The sequence below is a fragment of the Urocampus carinirostris genome, chromosome 16 (genome assembly GCF_059441175.1).
Source record: "Urocampus carinirostris isolate Australia breed hairy pipefish chromosome 16, RoL_Ucar_1.0, whole genome shotgun sequence".
NCBI lineage: Eukaryota > Metazoa > Chordata > Actinopteri > Syngnathiformes > Syngnathidae > Urocampus > Urocampus carinirostris.
Window position 1 is genome coordinate 16,249,651 of NC_142364.1, and position 26,627 is coordinate 16,276,277.

Consider the following 26,627-nt stretch of genomic DNA (forward strand, 5'->3'; position numbering starts at 1 on the left):
TCATCTCGAGCCAATGTGCGCATGCGTAGTTCGCCTCAATGGTCGCGCGTTCGAGTGGACAGTCATCCTATGTCAAGCTTTTTTTGTTTATTTGTTTTCTTCCTTTTCTTCATCGCTGCACAATAACGCCATGTCCTTAGCCAAGTTCCAGGCGGAGTGGCAAGACATCGACGAGGAATATCAACAACTGCAGGTCTTTTATTGACTTAGCATCGCTATTTAGTTCGGTAAAAGCCGCTAAGTGGTGTGTTTGTGTGATGACAGGTGAACGTGCTTACTTTTTTCGATGTTCTTTACGTTATCTCTCCCCAAAACAACTTTTGACTAAGTAAATCGTAATGGCCGACCTTTGCAGCACCCATAATGTGGTTTTCTTGGCGAATAAGAGCCTCCCCGCTAACTGAAACACGCGACATAGTAGCAGTAACAGTAAGTACACACGAATGTATGTTTCCTTTAGTGTCAATTATTCCACGGTGCCTGAATGCATCATTTGCTAGCTAGCTCATGTTAGCATTGACAGCCGGTGTACTTTGGATTCTAACAAAACAATAACGCAACATCGCTAACAGTTAGCCTCTTGTTTAACTTTCACATTAAGAATATGAATGATAGTGACATACGCCTTTTCATATTACAGTACATGATAAACAGTTAATGGTGAGGTGTGTCGTTTGAGGTGCCTTTAAAAAAGTTGAAAGTTAAATGTTTTCGCTAATAAGTATACAGCCGAGTTCAAAGAGCCCTCGTGTTTTAGTTTACCCTGTGATCTACTTTTAGCAAAGCTGTTTGGAGCTGAACGCATTAGGTTGGAGGAATAGGGGTGGTGGAGTGCAGGACAGTGACGTCATGCTCCTCCCCGCGAGTTCTTGTTTTTATTTATTGGTGACTCGTGAAAATGTTTATAGTAAGATAAAGCCAGTAGAGTCTAAACGCCCACTCAAACCCCAAGGAAGATGAAAAGAGTTTATTCGAGGGTGTCTGAGAAATACACATGCTTTCATGTGGATCATGAAGCAGCTGATGATGCCACAAGCCAGGAGATGAGGGCAGCAGATCAAAAAGTGTTAAATTCCATACAGCTTCTTTAAAGTACAGCAGCCGGTGACAAATTGTGTCATGCATCAAGTAAGTGTAGAGGTGGCCTGTGTCTCTGCTTCACAGCCAGTGTTGTGTGCGTTATTTAAAAACAGTAATCAGTTACAGTTCCTAGTTACTTCATTTCAAAAGTAATTCAGTTATACGCATGAGTATTGTCATCTAAAGTAGTGCATTACTCTAAAAGTAACTATCTAGTTACAAATGACTGAATTTATAAGGAGAAATGACTCCCTCTCATTGCCTAAAAATGCTTGTGTTAAATCAAGTGGGACAACAATAAAGTAGATATGATAAGAATTGTTGACAGGCATATACATGTAGTCAGCTACAGCTGTAGATATATGCATATAGCCATTTTCATAACCTGGCATTCATCTGCATTAGTACAGTGATTGGGTGGTTTATTCAGGCAGGCTTGTAAAGTGTCATCCAGGACCGATTCAAGCCACTTTAGTGAGGCCCAAGTGCCTATAAATGCACATTTACAAAATGTATTTCTTCAATGACAGGAAACACACAAACTGTACAGGCAAAAGCTGGAGGAGCTGACCAATCTTCAGAACACGTGCAGCAGCGCCATTGGAAAACAGAGAAAATGCCTGAAAGAGCTCCGTTTCAGCCTAACCAAGTGAGAAAGAACGATTCGGCTACCAGGCGAATAGAAGACTAATGAATAAGTTATAACCGTTTTGTTTTTGTCTGTGTGTTTTCTATCTTTGTCGCAGGTGCATGCAAGGCTGCGACGAAAAACGGATGCAAGAGGTAGCAAACATCCAAAGCCAAATGAAGGAGAAGGAGAATGTGTTCTTTGACATGGAAGCGTATCTACCAAAGAAAAACGGGTCAGTTCTTCTTATTCCATCCATCCATCATCTGCACCGCTTATCCTCAGTAGGGTCGCGGGGATGCTGGAGCCTACCCAGCTATCTTCAGGCAATGGGCAGGGGACACCCTGAACTGGTTGCCAGCCAGTCGCAGGGCACACAGGAACAGACAATTCGCTCGCTTATTCACACCTAGGGACAATTTGGACCAGCCAATTAACCTGATAATGCATGTTTTTGGAATGTGGGAGGAAACCGGAGTGCCCGGAGGAAACCCACGCAAGCACGGGGAGAACATGCAAACTCCACTCAGGAAGGCTGGTAGCTGGATTTGAACCCATGATCTCAGAATTGTGCTGCACACGCGCTAATCACTGCTCCGCCGTGCTGCCCTTCTTCTTATTCCGACCTTGGCTAAAGCTAACATATTTGTACACATACATCTTTCAATCAAAAGAACTTACAAAATGCATGAAATCTATAAATATTTCATCTGTATATTCCAATTATTTTCCGAGATAATGCATTTTGAGGACAGCCTGTCTTGTCTTTGACTTCCTGAGCTTTGACCTCATGTGACAAGCACTTCCCCCAAGCAAGCCACTCCCCATATTGTTTTACTTGTTAATTAGTTAAATATTTTACAAGTGTTTTAAGCCAAGTTTTGGAAGTTTTTTCTGGAGAATGCAAACACGTGTTGCAGGTGGTTGCAGTAATGGTACAACAAAAGTTGAACTGCCAAAATGGGCAAAACACATGCTAACCCAACTGAGAATAACTCAATGGACACAGCTGGCTAGCCATCTGCTAAAGATGGCTAACAAAGACAGATTAGTGGGGAAACAGGAAGCTGGCAGACCAAAAACATGCAGTGAGCAGCCAGGCTAACTGGGAACCAACAACGGAAAACTGCTACGGCAACAAACACGAACCCAGCTGGGAATAAACCAATGGACACGGCAGGCTCGCTGGCTGCTAACGGAGGCTAACATTGAACAAACAAAACTGGTCGCCTCCAGCAACCCCCGACCTTAACAGGGAGCTATCCGGACAATATTGTACCATCTGCAAGACACACGCCGAAAAACACAAAGGAAAAGCCACTATTGCCTACCTAAAATGAGGCGAAGGCAAACAAGGAATGCACGCTGTAATGGTGGCAGGTAACCCTACCTCACCCTGCTTTAAAGGTGTAAGCAGCAGTAAACGGTAACAAGTTCCTCTGCGATACGCTAAGCAAAGTTCCAATTCCTCCAAGCAGAAATGAGCAGTATGCAATTGTTGTTTACTACAACCGTCGTCTGTTTCAAAGATTTCTGATATGTTGCATCAACGGAAACCGCCATTGTTATGAGTCTTGTTTTCCTGTGATGGCGTCACAGCTCTAGAGAATAGGAGTCAGGTCAACTTTGAGACTAAACATTTTGAGTTCCCCGGCGCGTGGAATATTCTGCAAACTTATCTGCATTGTGGGGAGGAACATTATACATTCTGGGCCTAATTGAAAAAAAAAATGGTCTTTTATTATTCCTTTAAAGGAACACAAACATCTGCAGAAACGGGAGTAGAAATGGAATGTGTTCACATACCACTCAATAATATCAGATCATGATTCAACTTGGCACAGATTGAGAACCAACAAACTCATCAAGTGGTCTTTTTTTTCTTTGTCCATCAGACTGTACCTGAACTTGGTCCTAGGCAACGTAAATGTGACACTCCTCAGCAACCAGGCCAAGTACAAGCGTCACTCGCCTCACCGAGGCCGTCGGCTGCAGCTGACCATAACCATCTCCTGTCTTTAGGTTCGCCTACAAGGACGAGTATGAAAAGTTCAAGCTGTACATGACCATCATCCTCCTGTTGGGGGCCATCACTTGCCTCTTCTTCCTCAACTATCGGTGAGCTTTTAATGCTTTAAAGATTAACAGCAATGGTACCGTCAGATTTCCTTAATTTAAAACGTAAGACGACTGCAAGCCACACCCAACTTGATTGGATGATTTAAAGTCTGAGATCTAGGGCTGCAAGAAGCAGTTTATTATTCAAATAATTTGTAGCTTTTTTTGTCAATAAATTGGAAAAAAATATATATATATTACTGTTCAAAAGTTTGGGGTCACTCAGACAATAGTGTGTTTTTATACAAAGTCACATTTTTTTATTGATGATCGCAAAATGAATCAATTATAGTCAAGACATTGAGAAAGTTAGAAATAATGATTATTTATTTGAAATATTTGTTTAGAATATATTTTTCTTCACAAATTTACTCAAGTAAAAGTAAAAGTATAGGGATTTAAAAATACTCCTAGAAGTACAAAATTTCCCAAAACTTACCCGAGTAAATGTACCCCGTTACTAGCCCATCTGATTAGTTGTCTCACCTCCACAAAGATACATTTCTTTATTGCAGATTTTTGCCTGTTGCTGTTCCATTTGATTTTTTTGTAGTTTTTGTTTGGTTTTATCTTTCACTGTAGTTGCTCACCAATAGTAACAGTTACTGTACAACCATTTTGTTGTTAAGTGAAGCAAATGAGTATTTCATGACCTGAGAATAACAAGGTTCTAACTAACATCGGGAACATTTTGGAGAAAATCCCTTGTTAAGTACAAAAGTACAAGTGCTCACTTTACAATGAATTGTTATACAAAAGGGTTACACTTTTTAATCATTCAATTTTTACTCAGCGGAGAGAGTACTTTATAACGACCAATGATATATTTTTGTAAAACCTATGGAGTTAATAATTCAAATGCTACAATAACACTTTGCTACTTTAAAAGCCAAAGTACCATTAAAAGTTTGAAGGTTCTGTTCAATGTCATGTCATTTTTTTCCAACATTTTAAGAAACAAATCTTTTGTAATTATTGTGAAAATTCACTTCATGATAGTTTCATCCATAAACTGACTTCGAGAACACAAAATGCATGCAAATAGCGATTGAAAGTTCACCATTTCAATAAGTACCATTTTACTGTATTTTACAAACTATTAAGGACACCTGATTGTATGGCACAACCTCAAAATTAGTGTTCTGTCATCATCTTTTTCATGTATGAGTTGCACTGGACTATAAGGTGCATGGAATTAAAACTACAGGAAGAGCTACCATATGTATCCGTAACAGTTGCACATTTTGCATTTTTTCCGGCGGCTGTTGCTCAATAGGTAAAGCGCACGTCTTGGGATCGAGGTTGCTGGTTTGATTTCGTGTTATATGTCGAAGTGTCCTTGGGCAAGACACTGAATCCCTAATGCCCCCGATTAGCAGGTATTTGCATTTCATGGCTGACGCTGCTATCGGTGTGTAAGTGTGAAGCACATTGTAAAGCGCTTTTATTTACATTTATGTGATAAATGAATACAGTTTCGTCTCCACAGAAGATATTCTTTACTGCTGGAATGTAAACAAGACCATTTTTTGACAGTGTCACAGATGAAATTTTCAACTTTCTGTTGGTGTGGTACTATTGCACATTGACAATCAGGGAAAGCATCCTCATGACCAACGGGTCCAGGTCAGTTCACTGCCCTTTAACCCGATTTTTTTTTTTACAGTGAGACAAACATTAAGCAACTCATGATGTGTTATTGTGTTTCAGGATTAAAGGGTGGTGGGTGTCTCACCACTATGTGTCCACGTTTCTATCCGGTGTCATGCTTACCTGGTAAGTAATGCACAGAGAAAGAGGTACTGCTGTGTTTTGCTCCAAATTGAAGTAAACTTAACTAAAAAATTGATGCCTGCTGGTAATAGTTGGTCCAACAGTTTTTCTATACAGTTCTAAAAAAAGCTCACTCGTGCCAGAACAGTGTGACTTATTGAGAAAAATTCAAACATGACAATGAATGATTACATTGGACAAGCATAAAAAATGAATAATACAATTACAATATATTAGAAATTATTCTTACATTCTGTAGGGAAAAAACAAATTGCAGTCATGAATACATAACAAAGAATGGACCATTTACTTGGCTGTTTTCTTCCCTCTCTAACCATATATTCCCGCCTCCAAATACTTATAACAATTACTTATAACAAAAAGAGGATAATTTGTTTAAAACAATCAAACCATTTTTAGTATTATTAAAAAAATAGTTTATTTTTAACAAACTCACTAATTGGTAATACTAACTGAGAAGACCCAGTGCAGAAAACAACCCAGATCGTAATATCAAATGGATTCAAACAGAAGAAGTTGTCTCCTTTTAAAATATTTTTTTATGTTATATCCCTAATCAAAAATGTACTTGTTATAAGTAATTTGACAATAATTTTTGAATGTCTATAGTATGAAAAGAAAATTATCTACCGTTAGTTTTGAATAATAGAGGCTTGAGTTTGTTTGTGTATGTATTTTTTCAGGGTTTGTACTGGTGCTTGAAATATTTGAAAATGCTTAAATTTAATGTTGTGTTTTCAAGGACTTAAAAGTGCTTGAAATGTGCGTGAAGTGCTTGTAAATGTTTAAAATTGTTGCCATGTTTCACGAAAATGTGCTTTAAAATGACACTAACACTGCTCTCTGGTGGCTTTGCCATTGCTTTTCTTTTCTATCCCCTTTGTGATGACCTGCCGCTGGTTTTAATTTTTATGGCATTGTCCTATGAAGCATCATCCTATAGGGTGTGCCCAAGATGACAGGTGCAAGCTACACCTAAACAGGACAATTTCAAATGTGTAATGGTGTAAGCATTACCTATCAATTATGGATATTTATTATGGGCCTGGCAAAAAAATGAAGGTCGAATTTCCCAGTGGGTAATTGTAATGGTAAGAACTTTCTGCAACTGAAAATGGAAGCTGCGTATTACCGTCATTTTACCCAACATCCAAATGGGGAGAGATTTGTCTGGAAAATATTTACACATTTGTTGTTCAAATCCGCACATATATTTGCGATTTACTCAAGATCTAAAAATCATATGTCTTGATAATCACACGCAAGATTTAAAATCACATATGTAAATGGAAGCTATATATGTGGGTCTACAAAATACATGATCCACTGGTACTGGAGTTATTGAAAAATTGGCTTCAAAAGTGCTCAAATCTGGCTGTGGAAAAAGTGTAAGAACTCTGTTATGTCTGGTGGCAATATCCTTGTGGAGAAATTTGATATCTAAACAAATAATGTCCAAAAACGAAGTATTGCCTCAGTGTCCATTTGCATGTAAAGTATGTGAATTTGACTGTTTTGCAATCACATTTTGTTTGTCGCAGGCCAGAGGGGCCCATGTACCAGAGGTTCAGGAGTCAGTTCCTGGCTTTCTCCATCTATCAGAGTAAGTTTGTTTTTTAACTCTTAAAAATTCAAACCCGCTTTTAGGACATTCTGTCCAATGTGGTTGTTACTGTTGCGCGAAGCAACAAAGGTGAATTTGTTGCCAGTCACACAATTGACCCTTTTTGCTTTGTGTTGTGAGGACAACACATTTGAATTCAAATAACGAGTGAGGAGATAGAAACCATGATTGTACTTTGATAACACAGCAAAGAATTACTTTTTTTTGTGAAACTTTACAGGTTTTGTGCAGTTCCTGCAGTACTACTATCAGAGTGGATGTTTGTACAGGCTACGGGCTTTGGGGGAGAGGAATCAACTGGACCTCACAGTGGGTGAGTGCTCTCTGTTCTGGTCCTGTGTGAGGGAGCGGGAATGGGGAAATACAAGAAGGAAATGGAGCAAAGTTTGACAAATGAGGCAGCTGAGGACAATGTAACACAGACACTGACAATATTTGTGTCTCTGCAGAGGGGTTTCAGTCGTGGATGTGGAGAGGCCTCACCTTTCTTTTGCCCTTTCTATTTTTTGGCCACGTATGTATGACTTTTTAAAAAAAACATCAACTGGGTGTAAAGAAGGTTCAATCATTTTTTGTCTCTTTTTCAGTTTTGGCAATTGTATAATTCAATGAGCTTGTTTCGGCTGGCGCAACATGAGGACTGCAAGGAGTGGCAGGTGAGAATTGTCTTTGAGATCAATTGGATCTATCAGTTAAAACTGCTGATTTTGGCAAAGTCAATGGATGCCTTCATTTACCCCAAGTAACAGACGTCTGGTTTAATTTTTGGCATGGTTTCATGTGACTTCTTCAGTTTTTTATACTCGAGTGTGTAAACTGGCGTTGGGGGGCTATGGTAATACTTCCAAAAGACAATCATAAAGGAATTCACCCAAAGTTTTCAGCTTTCAAGCAAGAATTCATCACATGGGTCAGAGACCTTTTCATGATTTATTTTAAAGCGACAGTGTGTATATTTGACCATTAGATGCCGTTGTATTGTGTAGATCAAACCGAAAATGAGTTGCCTACTAAAAAGTATAGCAAAAATGACAAACTACGGAGACTCACAGTGCCCAAATCACACTGTTTTTAGTGATGTTTTTGTGTACTCGTAACATCAAAATGGCAAATAATTATGTCAGCTTCCTCTAGGTGAGGCTCATGTTATGCTGCAATCTTGATTATTATAAAAAATGTCTACTTGACAGTTCATGTATATTCACATGATGAAGTTTATTTACCACTAGGAGGTGCTAAATAACAATTTCCCGTCAAGGGATTTTTCTCAGTGAGTAATCTCATTTTAGGAAATAATTTCTAATGATAGTTATATGTACAATAACTGCAGTGATAACATGTAAACAGGTTACACCACTAGGTGGCCAAAATTTTACGCTTTATGAGATGTTTTTTGGATAGTCAATACTGTGTGCACCATAAACTACAAGCAATAATAACGAACAAGGAAGAAAAAGCAGATTTCTTTTTCAGGGTGGATGCTGGGTGAGCTCTCACAGCGCCATACGCCGGTAGTGGCGGAAAAAAATCACTACAGTAATGTCCTGATCCCGGAAAAAGTTGCCCACAATACAAAATCTGACTTAAAGCAATGTCTGGATATTATTCGACATCCCGAAAAAAATGTCCGTATCTACCGTTTTTCGTAAGTCGATTGGTCGTGAGTAGGGAAGCGTCTGTATTTTAACTATCATTGCCCCAAATCAAGGACATCCACAGCTAATGCACAGCTAGCCAGCTACTCTCTTAAGTGCTCTCTTACTCAGAAAGGAGAAGCTGTCCAATTTTGTTTTACTTTTGTATAATAAAAATAAAACCATCCATTCAACTGAAATATGTGTTGGGTGTTATTATTGGTAAATATATAGTTATTTTGTTAATCGTATACTCTAAATCGGTAATGACGTCATCTCGGGGTAAGTTTAACCCTTTCGGGCCTTTTTTGAAGGTGCAACGCTACTTTGCAATTTTCACCTTTCCCAGGTGGTTATGGTCCCATTTGCGCAAAAACCGTGGGATCTCTGTATTTCATGTTGATGTATTATCTGTTTATGGCCTTGCAATATCGTTGAAGCCTGGTAATCCTAGAAGGGTGATTACTTCATGTGTTTCTTTATTTTCCTAATCTTAAGGTTGTTGAATTTTTCCTTCCCTTCATGTAGGTTTTAGATCAGGGGATGGTGTAGTAATAGTGTAGTCTTCAATAGAATGTGGTCGTGCAGCCGTTTGAGACTTCTCGTGATTCAGGGAAATAGTAATAAACCCGATTTGACCATGGCGTTTGCGATCACTTGCAAAATGCAAAATCTTGGCTATTTGGATTTACTTCGCCTTTATAAATATTTGAAAAATAGTATTACAATACAAGTTTATGAGACTGGCGGCACCAAATAAAACCTTGGTGTCCCGCCAGAATCTTCTTATGTATAGGAAATGCTGACATGGGCACCATATTCACTGTCTTATGAGGGTTTCAATTGTTGTGCTTTTGTTGTTCATTCATTTCATTTATTTATTAATTTCAGGAAGTTATATTCTTTGTCTACACATGTAAATGTAACATTAATCATAAAAGAATACCTGCCACATGTGTCTTTCAGGTGTTCATGCTGGCGCTCACGTTCCTGGTCCTGTTCCTGGGTAACTTTCTGACCACGTTAAAAGTAGTCCACCAAAAGGTGCAAAACAAGCAGGACAGTGCAAAAAAAAGTGAATGAGACTCTCTCCGCACACTGGGATTTATTTTTATTTATAATTTTTCGGTTTACGATTTCCCTGGACATCCACTCACAGGCCAGTTCGACTTAGCACTGAGGCATCCGTGGACTTTTTCGCCGTTTCTCTCAGGTGTCGGCGGCAGCAGGCGAAGGGTCCGAGTTGTGGCCGCCGCTTCAAGTCCACTATGCTGCTCCATCCTGTGCATCAAAGCCTCACGGTTGACTTTGCCTTGCACTAATTTTTGTATATGCAACTACAAGATGGACCCACTTTGCCTTTGGTGCGCACAAAAAGTTTGTCACTTCCATCTTTTGCGCTCCTTTCTTGTATGACACGAAACGTCCTCCCTCCACGACAAAAATGCCATCTCCTATGACATACAGTGGACCCCCACATGATAGACGAAGAATTTATTTCGTGAATAAAAGGGAGCCCACCCTTAATGTTTTCTTTACAATTTAATGCTCAAGCTATTTAATAAGTCTAAATGTGGCCTTATTAATAAAGCACGTTTGTATTATGATTTAGGAAGCAAAATCTACAAGTTTTAGTTCATTTCAGGGGGGAAATATCTTAAATCTTTTGAGTTAAAATGACATCACAGTAACTACGCTTCCCGTCTCACCCGCTTTCTGCAACTATGATGTCATAACTCAACAAGTGGTGAAACCGCTGCCCCCGAGATGCTTTTAGATCCGTGGTATTTGCTTCTACAAATACAGCATTGACCAGAAAGTCAGTTTTACACTATTTTAATCACAAGATTTGGTAGAGGAAATATATGTCTAAAATTGGGCTTCAACACACAAAAATCGCCTCGCATTAGGAGTTTGAATTAAAAGTGGCAAAGCATTTAGGTCCCTAGAAGTCTCATTATTAATATTGATATTATTTAGACTTACTAGCTGTGGAAAGTGATCGGCTCAAGTCCTAAACCAGAAAAAAAAATGTGATTAACATTGATAAATGTGTGCTAAGAATCCTATTTTTGCACCTTCTTGTAGCACTTCTGGTGGTTTAATTGTTCTCTGACCTTTATCAAGTGAAATCTTCAAATGAAGGGAAATTCCATCAATCTGTGTAATATGAACAAAATGAATTGTCGTTGGATTGTTTGCACTTCTCAACAAGGTATCTCATGTCACTCTGATTGGTAATGAATTCTTACCTGCTCATTGCAGATTCTCCGTGGCCTAACAATGCGTTAGCGGCCAAGCTAACATGAGCCGGCCTATTAATATATTACTCAATATGTACTGTATAATGTATTCACTGTCACCATCTTGCAAAATCATTTCCATGTTTTTGAAGTTCACTGCTCCTCTTGTTCCTATATGTTTCAAACCACTTATTTTCGGCGACATAGTAATGGATCTTAGGCAGCGCTGCTAGCTTTTCAGATACCTGTTCATGCATTTGTGTCTTTGTTCTTTGAAAAGGGGTCACCACTTGAACGAACCGCGATTGTTGTTATTGTTATGGCATGTTGCACAATTTCTTTTATTTAGGGGGTTGTACGTCCACCTATAGTGATACCAGTACTGTAGAACAGTTGTGTCCAACATGGACAAGGAAGGGATGAAATCATTTCTTGTCATTGCGATCAATTAAAAACATTTCAAATTCAAAGTCAATTCCTTCCATTTGTCTGTATGTAAAGCTGGAAAAAAAACAAAAAATATGGAAAATAATAACATGTATATTGTGAATGTGTGTTGTTGTTTTTTTTTTTACATAAATTACTTTTTTAATTGCTCAATAGAAGCACATAGGCATATTCAGTTTTGCCTGAGTTCTAAATTTTTGCAAAATGTAACAGGGCATTTTAAAAATGGTACACAAAATATTGTTGTTTTTTTTCGATCTTTAAGTAATTTATTGCCTTTTGATACATGGCAGCTTGAAAAGCTGAAGGAACTTTAGAATTAATCTTTAGAAAATGCATAAACATTTAATACACATTTGTTTTACTCGTAAAAAAACAAAACAGAAGGATAAATACAGTTTGTCGTACCGAACAATGAGATGGAATTGCCTTAAACAAAATAAAGGCGCTTTCAGGTGAATTTAGTTGAATCAGAGTTATCGTCTTACTATATATGATTCAAACCACTTTTGCAGCAATGTGTAGAATATTCTGTAGCAAAGAGGCAACGCTAAATTCAATGAAGAAATTGTACCTCTAAGCCAAAGAGCAAACTTTAAATGATGAACAAGTTGTACCTGTTGGTCACAGTTTAACATTGCAGCTGAGAGTTCATCGTACAGATCCTGGAACTACTTGAACTGTCTTTGGGACCAACAGGTAACCCACTAGCACTTTCAGGATGGTGCATTGGCACTCACAGGATAACACAGTCTCTCTTGCGCTTGTAGTGCTTCTGCCTGCGACGGAAGGCCAACGCTCTCTTGGTGGCCTCTAAGAACACTTGGTCCACATTCTCCTGGTACTTGGCAGAACACTCCAGATAGAGCTCAGCGTTGATTCGCTGCTGGGCGGCCACACCCTGTGTTCTCCAGCAAATGGGAGCGCGTTAGCCGGTGACTCGCAACACAGATTGGACTATAAAAGTGATCACCAAGAGTATCGTCCGGATGTCGGCAACCCAAAATTTTGGACGAGCCATAACGGACCCGAAAATCAACATACATGGAGGGGTGGGAAATTTAAGGCCTCATATAAAAACATTTTGAATTGAAAGAGAAAGGGGATTCATGCATTGAAGTGAGTCATTTATTATTTCTTTAAAGGATTGGGAAGAAATAGGGTGCCAACATTCAGACGAACTGGAGGACCTCACACCTGTTCCTATTTAATCAGGTATTGGTATTAAAGGACTATGCCGACAGCAGAAGCTGTCGGATCAGTGTTTGCCCTTGATTTTAAATTCTGGACTTCCTGAACTTTGCCAACCATGAGAGTTTTGTGTTTTTTGTTACTCATTCTTCTCCCTCCTCCCATGAGAGGACAACGTTTTGTTCATTCCCTTTGACCCCAGATAAACTTTAATCAGTCACCCTGTGTGATGTGCGCTGAGCTGTGACGTCATGTGAGAAACACCGGCACCCTACCAAGCCAGTCACCATATTAATTTACATGTTAATTAGTCTATTACATCCACTTCTAATCAGTGTAAACCTTCCAGTCACTCAAAAAGTGACTGAAGCCTTCAAACAGGAGAAGATATCATCAGGTGGTGTCCAACTGGCCCTTAACCACAACGCCCTCGAGTTGGCGGGCCCGCAGTAATGGCCAGCTTCCCCTAGTCCCCAGCTAAATTCCTCCCTCCTACTCCAGAGCCAGCAAGAGGCTCTCTCCGCGGCTTCCCACACCCTACGGACAGCTGCCTTCCTCTCACTTCCACTTATTCCTAGAGCTGTTAATGTGTCCCATACAGACTGCGCTGGGAAGCCCTTGCACCCGACTTCCACTGGGAATAGCCAGGTCTGCCATTCCTTGTCCCTGCACTGTTGGACCAGTTCTTGATATTTTGTGTTCTTCCTTTCATGGGCTTTGCTGCACCCATCTTCTCACAGTACAGTTAGCTCAATCAGAATGATCTTTTGGGCCTCTTCTGACCAAATCACCATGTCTGGCCTCAGGGAAGTCTGGACTACCTGGGGAAAGTGTAATTTCCTTCCCAGGTCTACCCTCATCTGCCATGCTGGTGTAAAATAATTTAGGAGTGTTTTTAGCCAAGTTTTGGTAAATTGTGTGGAGAATGTCTGGGCGTTGTGTCACAAGTGTATCCAGCAATGGTACGACCAAGCAGCGCAAAACGTGCTGACTGGCAAAAATGACAAACGGAGAGCTAACGGGCGCTAATCGAGACGATCAACAAAAGGCGACCGCGAAGTAAAACGCGAGGCTGACCGACCAAAAAAACAACCAATAAGCAGCTAGGCTAACCGGGAACAACAAAAACGGCAACAATGGTGAAAAACGTGAAGCCCGCTGGGAATAAACCAAGGCGCACGGCATCTTCTACTTTGACATCAAGGATGAAAATTTCTTTGGATTAAGTGATTTGAAGTTAAACGGATAGTTTGGCAAGCATGTTCTTTATGATACAGTTAGCTGAATAATATAACTTCAGCGCCGAAGTACGCATTTTGGCGCCAGACTGCAGCGCCGAAGTGTGTTACGCAAGTAAAAGTACTGTTACTTTGGAAAAATATTAGTCAAGTTTAAGTATGAAGCAGTCATTTGAATTATTATCTGGGTAAACGTAAGTGGATGCTGCGCAGATCCTCAACGAAGAAAATAAAAAATGGTGAGAAGCCCGGCCCGGCACAGTGGTTAGCGCGTGTGCGGTACAGTTCTGAGGTCATGGGTTCTCCTGTGCGGAGTTTGCATGTTCTCCCCGTGCTTGTGTGGGTTTCTTTCAAGCACTCCGGTTTCCTCCCACATTCCAAAAACATGCAATGTCAGGTTAATTGGCCGGTCTAAATTATCCCTAGGTGTGAAAGAGCGAGCGTATTGTCTGTCCCTGTGTGCCCTGCGACTGGCTGGCAACCAGTTCAGGGTGTCCCCTGCCCACTGCCCGAAGATAGCTGGGATGGGCTACAGCGCCCCCGCGACCCTACTGAGGATAAGCGGTGCAGATAATGGATGGATGGATATTAAGCCCGAACCCGGCCTAAAATCAGGCCCATGACCTTACCTCTAGTGGCAAGTAAACATACCCCACGCAACCTTTTGTAGGTCAAAGCAGGCAAATCCAGAAGTACTGTGACAAGGCCCCAAGCAACACTATAAGTAAAGCTCCCATTTCTCCAAGAAGTAATGAGCGATATACAATCGCTGTTTGTTTCGGAGCTGCCTCACATGTTGTGTTAACTGGATTGGCCATTTTAAAGGTGTTGTGTTCCTTCGATAATGTCACAGATGGGTCAACTTTGAGACTACATTTCTCAAATCCCATGCAACAAATTTGCATAATTGTGGGGAGGAACACTTCATGTTCTTTGCCAAACTGAAAAAAATGGGTCTTGGGGAATATATTTAAAGTAGAAAGATAAATGATTAAACACAAATGTAAAAGAACAACAAATATTGGGGACCTAGGGCATTCTTTAAGTGATCACATAATATTGTGGGGCCACGTCCCCCCCGCCGATGCCAAAACGATGCCCTTGGTTGCTGCATTTACAAACTGGTCTGGTGAAGATGGCGTTTGTATTAAGTTTACATTGGTGGTCCCTCACCTGCATGTATGTGACAGGAGCCTGGTTGGCGGCCTTGAGCCTTCTGTTGCACTCTTTGTCCTTCCTGAGGTCGGTCTTGCAGCCGACGAGGATGAGCGGGACGTCCCGGCAAAAGTGCTTCACCTCCAAGTGCCACTGAACGCACATTTCACATTTCAAGCATGCTGGAGGGAAAAAATGAATAGAAACAAAATAGGATTCGCGACCCCTCTGCATTGGTTGACTGACACGCTTAGAGGACTACCTCTAGGTGGCAGTAATGGCGAAGATATGTTTTTCTTTACAGGTTTCATACCAAAAAAATATTCTATTTTATGGGTTAGTGGTGTTAATTTGCGGTGTTTGTTCGCATTCAGTGACGTGCAGTGAGGTTCGGGTCTGGTGAGGCATAGCCAGATTTACATCTTAACTTACATCTTATCCATGATTTGATTAGCAGAGTAAAAAAAGCATTGCATAAACTAACATGAAAAACACGTTTTATTGACTTTGCTTAAGTTATAGATTAAGTTCATGCGCTGCTCTTTGTGGATAAAAGCATCCATAGATAGGTAATCCTCCATTTTAAGTAAAAAAAAGTTTATGCAATGGGGAAAAAATACTAGATGGCTTGACTTGCATTTAGCTTGCTAACACAATCAGTAAATCTATTGTTTAGGGCTGAGGTATTGCCAAATCAAAATCTTTGGTCTCACTATCGCCCTCTGCCATGAGGCAAGAGTATTGCGTGCCTCATTCTGCATCTCCAGGCACTAAGTACAGTACTACGTTACATACCGCCCCTTTTGAATAAAAACATCAATAAATGGGTAATCCAACTTATTGAAAACAGACCATTAAACCAGAAAAAAATACTGGAGGACCTGACTTGCTAATAGCTTGCTAATACCATCACTAATTTTATTGTTTGGGGCTGAGGTGTGCGCCTATTCAGATTCCTAGGTCTCAATGTCGCCCTCTGCTATGAGGCAAAAGTATTGTGTGCCACACTATGCATCTCCAGGCCCCCAGCACTAAGCACAGTACTATGTTACATACCGCCCCTTTTGTATAAAAGCATCAGCTGATAAATAATCCTCTATAATGAAAAAAGTCAATGCAACGAGAAAAAAAAATACTGGATTGTTTCACTTGCTGTTAACTTGCTAATACCATCACTAATTCTATTGTTTGGGGCTGAGGTGTGCACCAATTCAGAGTCCTAGGTCTCACTGTCGCCCTCTGCCATGAGGCAAGAGTATTGCGTGCATCACCCTGCAACCACAGACGCCAAGCACAGTAATACGTTACATACTAATTGTAAGATATGTGAAAATTCAGCTATTCTGAATTTTGAAAAAATATGTAATCGTGAAGTTAGATGAAAAATAACTTGAACACTGAATAAAAATAACCATTTAATACATTCTTAATGTTAAATTTCCATTTTGACAGGTGAGGCACAGCCTCATCTGCCTACCCTGACTGCACGTCAATGTTCGCATTTATAAATTGACTTAGCGCTGGGGTCACTGACGTTTTTAGAGCCAAGTGCTATTTCTTTGTTAATCATTACAAGTGCTACCAGTTTTCTGAAATACCCGTTATGTGATTACTATGTTGATACTATGTTTTATCATATTATAACTTGGTGGATATTATTAAGAAAGAAAGCTAACACAGGTTTTGCCAACCACAAAATAACTGGGCTATTACATATATAATGAATAGGCTCATTCTAAAAACAATTGATCATTTATGTAAAGTCACTGAGCATGTTAATCATTCCTTATGCCAGTTAGAGATTAAAACCCTTCATAGAAATCAATTCCGATGTTTGCATTTTGAAATGTCCGCAGAACTTACAATTATTGAGCTGTTTTCAAACCGAGGGCTACCTAGATGTTCTTTGGAAGCTACCTGGGGCCCGTGGCTTCCATGTTTGTGACCCCTGACTTATTGCTAAGTCTAAAACAAAGACCTTTTAAGAGCCCACGGTTGAATTTATGTACCAGTACTTTAAAGGGACAGGGTTTTTTTGACCACTAGATATAGCTGTATGGCAGGGGTGTAAAAACTTTTCAGAAAGCGGGCAAGACTGGTAAGCTGAAAATGTGTAAAGGCTGACTATTCAACCTGGCATTCTTTAATCAGTCAAATGAATTCAAATTGAAAGGTTTGCAATGTTTGCTGATCAGTGCCCCGACCTCATAGCTCTCCTTTGTAGCATTTTCATTTGACTCGCAGGGTGTGAAAAAGCCCTGCTGTGCCGTTAAAACAGCTTCCCGTTGCTTCACATTTCCACAGCCTTTGCTTCAGTTTAGCATTTTTAGTGGGCATGTTTATCTGGCAGTGCCTCAATATTCTTTGAAAACAGTCTCTTTGCAAATTAGGCAGTCGCAGTTGTTTTGATTTCAGTGAAAAAATACTCAAATCTCCACTTATACTGGAAGCAGTGGCCATCACATTCAACTTTCGTTTTTTTAATTGTTGGAAATGAGGTGGACTGAAATTTTTAACAGAAAGCCAAGGGCAAAGTGGCCAAAGGGTTACTGCCCTCATCTGGTGAAGGTGCTATATTTTTTACGTACAAACGGCATGCCACATATTATTAATTTTATGACAGAGGCCGTAATTATTTGATCACAAGCCGTAACCGGCCCCCGGCCGGACTTTGGACATGCCTACTCTGTGGTTTAGCGCAGAGGTCGCCAACCTATTTGAACCTGAGAGTTACTTTTTTGTTACTGATTACCGCAGAGGGCTGTCGCTAGCAGTTTCTAAAATAGCTAACTATGTTATTAGTATGTTATTATATAAAGAAATGACAGTCCACCTCCAAAACATTGTCTTTAAAAACACTGATCATGTCAATTCAAATTCATATTTCTGAGAAAATTACTATTACACATCACTGGTCAGCTATCTTCAGAACCAGTCTGGGGGCTACTCGGGTGGTTCTAGGGGGCTACCTCGTGTGTGCAGGCACCACACTGGAGACTGAAAATGAGTGCTACAAAGTACATGGAAGTATACAAACTACAGAGACTCAAAGGCACCCAAACAAACCATTCTACTACTCTTTTGCTCAGCCTTTTTTAGGTGTTTGGGTATCTGTAGTAGCAAGATGCTGGACAATGTAAGTTCCCATTAAGTTAGCCTCATGTTATGAAAAATAAATACTATTTTATCTCTCTCTCTCTCTATATATATATATATATATATCTATAGTTCATTTATTTTTGTTTGTTATAGAAATCAAAATCGTTTTTTCGTGTACTGTAACTCAATGCTAAATCTATTCCACCCTGGTCATCCTGGACGGGGGATTACCACTTGTGAGGCCCCTTCTCAAGGTTTCTTTTTTCCTCGTGCTGAGGTTTTGAGTTTTTCCTAGCCTGCATGTTGGTTTAAGATCAGGTAATGGTGTAATTGTAGTCCTGTGCAGTCCTTTGAGCCATTTTTGTGATTAAAGGCTATACAAATAAATGTGACTTGACTTCACTTAATGAATTACATTTTTACCACAAGGAGGCGCTAAATAATACTCATTGTCTCTTTAAAGAAATAAACCGTAATGGGATGATCATTTAAGAGACTTAACAGACCGTCACCAGGTTGTGTGAATTGACATGTTAACTGTTGACTACCGGATCTTCTGGTTTTCATTTTCAAAGTAACTTTGAGTTGAGTTGGTTCTAAGTACAAAGTCCACTGTAAAACAACACGGCCCAAGTTAATCATAACTCAAAGAATGCTCGGCACTCCGGACTTGAAGTACCTGTTTGAAAACGCTAGCGCACCACGCACACGCTTTGTCAGGTTAGCGCCCTGATTTCCATCTTTTACCTTGATGGTCACATTCTCAAAACTGGTAGGGTTGGTCACATCGAAGCAGAGCAGGATCAGGTGGGCCTCCTGGTATGAAAGTGGACGTAGACGGTCATAGTCTTCCTGGCCTGGAAGGGAAAACGTGACGGATCATTGCGCTAAAGTCTTCTTGTAGTTGCCTTTGCTCAGAAGGGATGCTGGTGTAAAACCACATCCTGACTTGGACTTCCTGGTTGTGGTCATGTTAGGCGCTCACTGCACAACTCACAGATAAGATGCCAGATCATGTCGGTTAAATGTAAACGGAAGGAAAGAGAGTCCAGTGCTCTTCTGTACAGTTGCCGTTTGCACTAATGGTTCCAATTAATTTGACCCAAAGAGAACCACTCATCCGAGAGCCATAACAGTAGAATCTCCGAAGCAGAAAGACTTAATTTAAATTATAAGGCCAGCACTCGTTTGGATATTTGATTGTGAAACAAAACTACTTCCAATTCATTGTTTGAGTGGGTTTGTTAGGTTTAACATTAGTTAATTCATTCAGTGCCATAACGTATAATCCATTTTTCAGAAGCATTGTCCCCGAGTGTTTTATTTTTTTCTAAACTATTCTAAACGCTTTGGCGCTGCTGATCAGTAAGTATCAAGCCTCTGGGAATTAATTATATAAGTATGATGAGTCGCCATTAGATGGCAGGAATAGAGTTGATCAAATATTTGTACACACATAGAGGAGCCCCCACTTCTTAGTGTTGCTTCCTCTATCCAGCAATTGAGAGTGTGTGGGCGGCCCCCAAGTGATCAATAGGTGTAATCACGCTACAGGAAACATCGGACGCTGAAAAGTTCTTGCAAAGTTAATGAATTATGTAATAATAGGGTTAGTGTTCTTGCACCAAATGTTTTTTTGAAAGTTAGGTGCCCTTGTGATGACGTAAAGCGTTATTTAGATATTGGAGGTATCGCAAATGCATATTAAAAAAAAACACAGAAAATTCATATTTTCACAAAAAAACAGACATTTTCTTGGAAATGAGTATTTACAAAGAAACTTGGCAATGTTCAACAGTTGTTTAGTAAACAATGGTCAACGCTAGAAACATTATTTTTTATAGCTACTGGACTAAATTTTCGGTAGGCATTCAAAAATTAGTCGAAATGGTAAAAATTGGCTGGCACCCGAGTTTTAAATTCAAGAAAACATCAGGAATTGAATGAGATAACCATTAGATTATTATTATTATTATTATTATTATTATTATTATTATTATTATTATGCTATTTTTCTGTGTTTGTTTTCTATTATTTTTATTTAAAGTTATAGTTATTTTTTTAAATCAACCCTCGAAGGCTAAAGCATATCTTTTATGAAAAATATATTTTTTTATTACATTTTTACTGTCATCTGTATTGCTTAAACACCAGATGTAAAAGGGTAAGAGTTTATTTCTAATAGTGCACATTGCTAAACAAAATATACAATTTTACACAACTTGCAGAAAAACATACTTTTTTAAGTGTAATGTTTTAGTATTCAGACATTTTGCCATTTTTTAACAAGACATTTTATTACATTTTTTTCACCACGATTAAAAAAACGATACACAGTGCGTACAGTTTAATAATAACCTTCCGTATATGCTGACATTTTTGAGTTTTTTCTTGTCCTGCTTTAGGTTTCAGATCAGTGGATATTGTAATGCTGGTGTCTGTACAGCACTTTGAGACTTTTTTGTGATTAATGGCTATACAAATAAACATCCATCCATCCATTATCTGCACCGCTTATCCTCAGGGGGTTGCAGGGGGTGCTGGAACCCATCCCAGCTATCTTCGGGCAGTGGGCAGGGGACACCCTTAACTGGTTGCTAACCAGTCGCACACAGAGACAGACACCTCACTAGGGACAATTTGGACCAGCCAATTAACCTGACATGCATGTTTTTGGAATGTGGGAGGAAACCGGGGTTCCCGGGAAAAACCCAGCAGGCACGTGGAGAACATGCAAACTCCACACATGAATTTCCGATCTCATGACCTCAGAACTGTGCCGCATTCCATTGTTTTTCCATTATCTAAATCGTTACTTTGTGGTGATTCGGAGCTGTTTAAAAAGCAACCATTTTCTAAATCATTTATTATTGACAGTACTTAAGAACAAATCTCCAAAATTAATTTTAAAATCAGAGAATTTTCTAAATATTTTTTGGCACGTGACTTCGACAGGAATTTAATGTGGCAATTATAAAATGTTTACTGAAATGAGGTCTAAATGCTCCTTTGAAACATACATTATCCCTCATTAAAAGCAATAATTCAACCTTTCTACCACATCTGAATTGACTGAAATACACCAGAATATGTGATCATTCAACACCAGTTTGATACTCTTTTATACACCGTTTGTTTTAGATACTTAGTGAGTTGAACTCGGATAAACGTTTGTAGTTTTTAGGAGTCCAATCAAGCTAAAGAAAATTAAACCCCACAACTGATGGTGATGGGTAATACATTAAAAACCAGTTATTCGACCACACGACGATGTAATCTCAAATTTGAGCAGGGTGATAAACACACTGATTTATGAAATATGGTTGTTTATTTTTTAAATGTGGTTCAGAAATAAAGTTAAGAAATGAATGTCTACTGGTAATTAGCTAATGCTAATACAGTGGTGGGCACATTTTTTTAATTCCCAGGCCACATTGGGTTAAAAAAATGGCAGAAGGGCCAGGCCAGGAGGAAAAAAAGACAGATATTTATTAGATTTTTTGGGGATTTACTAATGCAGTGTGCAATCGAATACCTCGGCAATACATGGAGAAAAAAAGGATGATGTGGGTCAATCCAATTTTTCTCATGTCGTTGCTGCTATTTCGAAAAGATACCTCTCATTTTTGCCGCTTTTAGATAAAATATAAATGACATCCCTTTTTAAGCACTAAATTTGATATAATAATAATAATAATAATACATTCTACATCAAAGCGCCTTTCAGGACACCCAAGGTTGCTGTACACAGAGTACCAAACAACAGTAAAGCAAGAATAAAACAAGCAACAAATAAATAGCAAATAAAAACAAAGTAGAGTAAAACGGTGCAGTATCTGAGGCAGATGATCAAGAAAAGGCAAGTCTGAAGAGGCGACATTAAAGTCCAGATTTGAAGGTGGAGAGGGTGGCGGAATTCCGGAGTTTAGGCGGCAATGAGTTCCAGAGCTGGGGGGCAGACCGGCTGAAAGCTCTGCTCCCCATGGAGCTGACACAGGCAGTGAGTATAGTGAGATGGAGGGAGAGGGGTAATCTGAGGGTGCGGGAGGGCGTGGCAATGTGAAGGAGGTAGGAGAGGTAGGGAGGTGCAAGGTTATGAATCATACCATGTCAAACTCAGCCAATTGATCCCCTTATTAATGATTACAATTACCCTTATAAAGCAATAATAAACCTGGAAAAGCACCTATTTACTCACAGCAAAACAGGGTAAGTTGAATACTGCGACAATAGCAGCATTGTTGACTGCTACCAATAAACGTTACTAGATCAGAGCTGAAAAGAACAAGATGAGATAGGTCTAACAAAAAAAACATTTGTTTTTTTTAAATTACATTATTCACCGTACGAAAATTGTTATACGGTGTACACAATTAGAACTGATAAAAAAATGCATAGAATTCAGGGAAAAGGTTGACAGGTACGGAATAGGCGTTAAAAAAAATAAAGAAAATATAGAAAAATGTAGCCAACAATTTGAATGTTGGGGACACTGGGGACAAGATTTGCACCAGATCAACTCATTTTTATCAATAGAACTTTGTTTAACAATTTTATACATGATACATTTTTAAAGGTGGGGAGCGTTGGTTGAGTTATCCTTAAAAAGTAGAATATTTTCTCTATCAAGTGTGTATTAACAATGCCCAACTGAGTTTAAAGAGCCTTTATAAAAAAAATCACTGCGACTATCTGTTTTTATCATAGCTGTTCCGGGATTCATTATCCATCCATCCATTATCTGCACCGCCTCTCCTGAGTAGGGTCGTAGGGGTACTGGAGCCAATCCCAGTCATCTTCAGGCAGTGGGCAGAGGGGACACCCGGAACTGGTTTTCCAGTCAGTTACAGGGCACACGGGGACAGACAACTCACTTGTTCATTCAACCCTAGGGACATTTTGGACCGGCTAATTAACCCAACATGCATGTTTTTGGAATGTGTGAGGAAACAGGAGTGCCCGTAGGGAACCCAAGCAGGCATGGGGAGAACATGCAAACTCCACACGGGGAGGTTGTGGTAGCTCCTCCTCGCAAAACAGCTCCAACTCAGTATTGCCATTGTTGCCAAAAAGTTCAAATTTGGTCTTATCTGACCAGAGCACCTTCTTCCACATGTTTGGTCTGTCCCCAGGTGGCTTGTGGCAAACATTAAACAACACTTTTTATGGATATCTTTAAGAAATAGCTTCCTTCTTGCCACTCTTCCATAAAGGCCTGATTTGTGCCGTATACGACTGATTGTTGTCCTATGGACAAATTCTCCCACCTCAGCTGTAGACCTCTGCAGTTCATCCAGAGTGATCCTGGGCCTCTTGGTTGGTTGGTATCAGTTTTCTCCTTGTATGAGCTGAAAGTTTAGGGGGACGGCCCGATCTTGGTCGATTTTCAGTGGTCCGATACTCCTTCCGTTTCAATATTATTGCTCTTTGGGATGTTTAAAGCTTGGGAAATCTTTTTTGTATCCAAATCCAGCTTTAAACTTCTCAACAGTATCTCGGACCTGCCTGGTGTGTTCCTCGTTCTTCATGATGCTCTCTGCGCTTTAAACAGACCTCTGAGACTATCACAGTGCAGGTGCATTTATACAGAGACTTGATTACACACAGGTGGATTCCATTTATCACCGTTAGTCATTTAGATCAACATTGAATCATTCACTGAACTTCTGGACAGAGTTTGCTGCACTGAAAGTAAAGGGGCTGAATCATTTTGCACACCCACTTTTTCGTTTTTTATTTGTTTTAATTGCGGCGACTGACTAAGTCTTCATTTTAATGTGTGAATGTGTTTGAAAGTCTTTCTTACCTGCTGTATCGTAAACGTTGAGCTTCACTTCTTTTCCTCTCAGGACCACAGAGGTGGTGAATTTTTCAAACACGGTGGGTGCATAATTCTTTCGAAAAGGGAGAATTACTGTTATGTCAGCATTTGTCAGTGAGCACAAACTTCAACCTCTTACCTCCGGAAAGTAATCCCGAGCATAAACCATCAGAAGAGACGTTTTCCCGCAGCCGCCGTCTCCCACCACGACTATCTTGAGTTCCCCTCCGTCACTGCCGTTACCGTCTTTATTTTGCGTCATCCTGCTTGTAAAGTCGTCTCACGGGAGCAAGGGAACTCCCTCAGTGATGTCCATGCGAGGAAAAGAAAGCCTACTGAATCAACGCATGGGCAGGTCTAGTCGGAGGCCAATACCCTTCTCGTCATCTCGCTTGCCACTTCCCCTTCCTGTCCACCCAGCAGAAAATGAAGACCTCGCTTTTGGGTCCGGTGCTAGGCATGCTGCTTCAACTTCCTTTATTGCAAAGTGTGACTGCGTGGGTGTGAACGCCTTTTGTTGTCATCCCTGCGGCTAGACGCTTGTGTTTACACGCAGGCTGGAAACACCCCGAAGCAGCATGAAAACGATCCTGTAGTTTGAGCTGCGGGTATGAAAAACCTGGAAGGTTTTGTGTCGATAATGGGGAAGTGAATTCATCACAGATTCCAGTCCAGCCTCCTAATTCTAGAAGGGACAAGAGGGCAAGGCAAGTTTATTTGTGTAGCACAATTCATACACAAGGCAATTCAAAGTGCTTTACAGAAATGGCAGATAGGTTAAAAACACACAATAAAAGACATTGAAAAATTAAAATGTGGTTTTTAAAATGCATTAAAACCACAGATAAAACATAATAAAATCAATGAATTAGTTGTATGCACAGTTGAACAGAGCTGTTTTCAGCCTGGACTTAAACATTGTCAGAGTAGACGCCTGTCTGACGTCATCAGGAAAACTATTCCAGAGTTTAGCTGCATGGAACTGAAACGCAGCTTCAGCCTGTTTAGTCCTGGCTCTGACCACCAGCAGAAGGCCTGTCGCTGAGCTTCTCGGGGTCCGAGATGGTTCATATGGGACCAACATGTCACAGATGTACTTTGGTGCTAGACCATGAAGAGACTTATACACCAGCAGAGCTGTTTTAAAGTCTATTCTCTGAGTGACAGGAAGCCAGTGCAGAGACCTGAGCACAGGACTAATATGGTCGTACTTCCTGGTTCTAGTCAGGACCCGAGCAGCAGCGTTCTGGATGTTCTGCAGCTGTCTTACAGCTCGTTTAGAAAGTCCAGTCAGAAGGCAGTTACAGTAGTCTAACCTGCTAGAGATAAATGCATGGATAAGTTTCTCTAAGTCTGGTTTAGACCGATACATGGTATCGTATCAGTGGCGATACCAGACTCTTATTGGGAATTCATACTCACAGTGGTAGTTGGTACCAGTATCGTCTGTCTCATAGCAGACATTTAATCGGGAATTGAAAAATGAAAAAATTTAAAGTTGACAACAAGTGTTGATGATGACTGTGGATTGTCCATTGCAGCCTGGTCATCCTGAGAGTGTTAGGGTCCGGCGTACCTCCATCCACCAGGGGGCACCTAATGGGTTTGTAGTTAGGACAGATGTGTCCAATGACCCCACACCTGTCCATAGATAGCCTCACCCATCATAAGAACATTTTGGACAGCACCTGTTGTCGGGTCATAATTGTTTTCCACCATCCTTTTTTTTCCCAACCATCGAGATCACCAACACTTTAGTCTAGTTTCATCCTGATTTGTGAGGTTTGGTTTTTGTTTTCTGGTGCGGATAGTTTTATTGTTGTTTTTGACCAATTGCGTTGTTACTCTGTTGAGCGTTTTGTAAATAAATGCTATCATTTTTGGTGGACCCTGCCATGCTTCTTGCGTTTGAGTCCACAAAATCACAACAGAAAGTGGGATTACCTCATGTGCAGCCCCTTCTTAAGGTTTCTTCATTTCCCTCGTGCTGATATTTTTGAGTTTTTCCTTGCCCTCATGTATGTTTCGTATCAGGGGATGATGCAGCCCTTTGTCCTGTGTAGCCCTTTGAGTGTTTTTGTGATAAACTGAAACCCACACTGAAACGACCCAACCTTAATCCAGAAATCTTATGTAATTATAGACCTGTGTCAAACCTACCTTTCCTTTCTAAAGTACTCTGATCAAGGTAACAAATGATCTCCTACTGGCAATGGATTCTGGCGCTTCATCACTTTTGCTGCTGCTGGATCTTAGTGCTGCTTTTGACACAGTGCACCACAATTTCCTACTAGAACGGTTGGAAAAATGGATTGGTCTCTCAGGAACCGTCCTCTCGTGGTTCAGATCCTACCTCTCAGATAGGACGCACTGTGTTAAATATGGCGAAATGACATCTGAGCCCTTTAATGTTACCTGTGGTGTTCCGCAGGGTTCAGTGCTTGGCCCCCTTCTTTTCAGCATTTACATGCTTCCATTAGGTGATATTATTGGCTAGTACAATATCAGCTTCCACTGCTACGCAGACAACACTCAACTATATCTTCCGTTGGAGG

The 26,627-nt window shown here is 40.2% G+C and overlaps 2 protein-coding genes across 2 annotated transcripts; one reads left to right on the forward strand and one right to left on the reverse strand.

Annotated features, from left to right (window-relative positions):
• Nucleotides 1-6: 6 nt before the first annotated feature.
• On the forward strand, nt 7-11,671 carry tmem120b (transmembrane protein 120B). The gene is made up of 12 exons (XM_088355949.1): nt 7-193; nt 1,611-1,729; nt 1,827-1,943; nt 3,604-3,663; nt 3,731-3,826; nt 5,363-5,452; nt 5,537-5,602; nt 7,162-7,223; nt 7,465-7,557; nt 7,694-7,758; nt 7,832-7,900; nt 9,845-11,671. The coding sequence occupies exons 1-12, from the start codon at nt 14-16 to the stop codon at nt 9,959-9,961; spliced, it is 1,134 nt and encodes a 377-aa protein (XP_088212075.1). The 5' UTR covers nt 7-13; the 3' UTR covers nt 9,962-11,671.
• rhof (ras homolog family member F) lies at nt 11,664-24,751 on the reverse strand. The gene is made up of 5 exons (XM_088355950.1): nt 24,212-24,751; nt 24,058-24,145; nt 18,999-19,108; nt 15,171-15,305; nt 11,664-12,469 (listed from the first exon to the last, which is right to left on the reverse strand). The coding sequence occupies exons 1-5, from the start codon at nt 24,332-24,334 to the stop codon at nt 12,305-12,307; spliced, it is 621 nt and encodes a 206-aa protein (XP_088212076.1). The 5' UTR covers nt 24,335-24,751; the 3' UTR covers nt 11,664-12,304.
• Between the last annotated feature and the right edge of the window lie 1,876 nt (nt 24,752-26,627).

What these genes read in the sequence shown, in the direction of transcription:
- rhof (XM_088355950.1), bottom strand. Translation starts at nt 24,334, where the DNA reads ATGACGCAAAATAAAGACGGTAACGGCAGTGACGGAGGGGAACTCAAG. An exon ending in CTCGGGATTACTTTCCGGAG is followed by an intron (nt 24,146 to 24,211) that starts GTAAGAGGTTGA and finishes CCTTTTCGAAAG; the next exon opens with AATTATGCACCCACCGTGTT. An exon ending in CAACGTTTACGATACAGCAG is followed by an intron (nt 19,109 to 24,057) that starts GTAAGAAAGACT and finishes TTTCCCTTCCAG; the next exon opens with GCCAGGAAGACTATGACCGT.
- tmem120b (XM_088355949.1), top strand. Translation starts at nt 14, where the DNA reads ATGTGCGCATGCGTAGTTCGCCTCAATGGTCGCGCGTTCGAGTGGACA. An exon ending in TATCTACCAAAGAAAAACGG is followed by an intron (nt 1,944 to 3,603) that starts GTCAGTTCTTCT and finishes TTTGTCCATCAG; the next exon opens with ACTGTACCTGAACTTGGTCC. An exon ending in CTCCTCAGCAACCAGGCCAA is followed by an intron (nt 3,664 to 3,730) that starts GTACAAGCGTCA and finishes TCCTGTCTTTAG; the next exon opens with GTTCGCCTACAAGGACGAGT.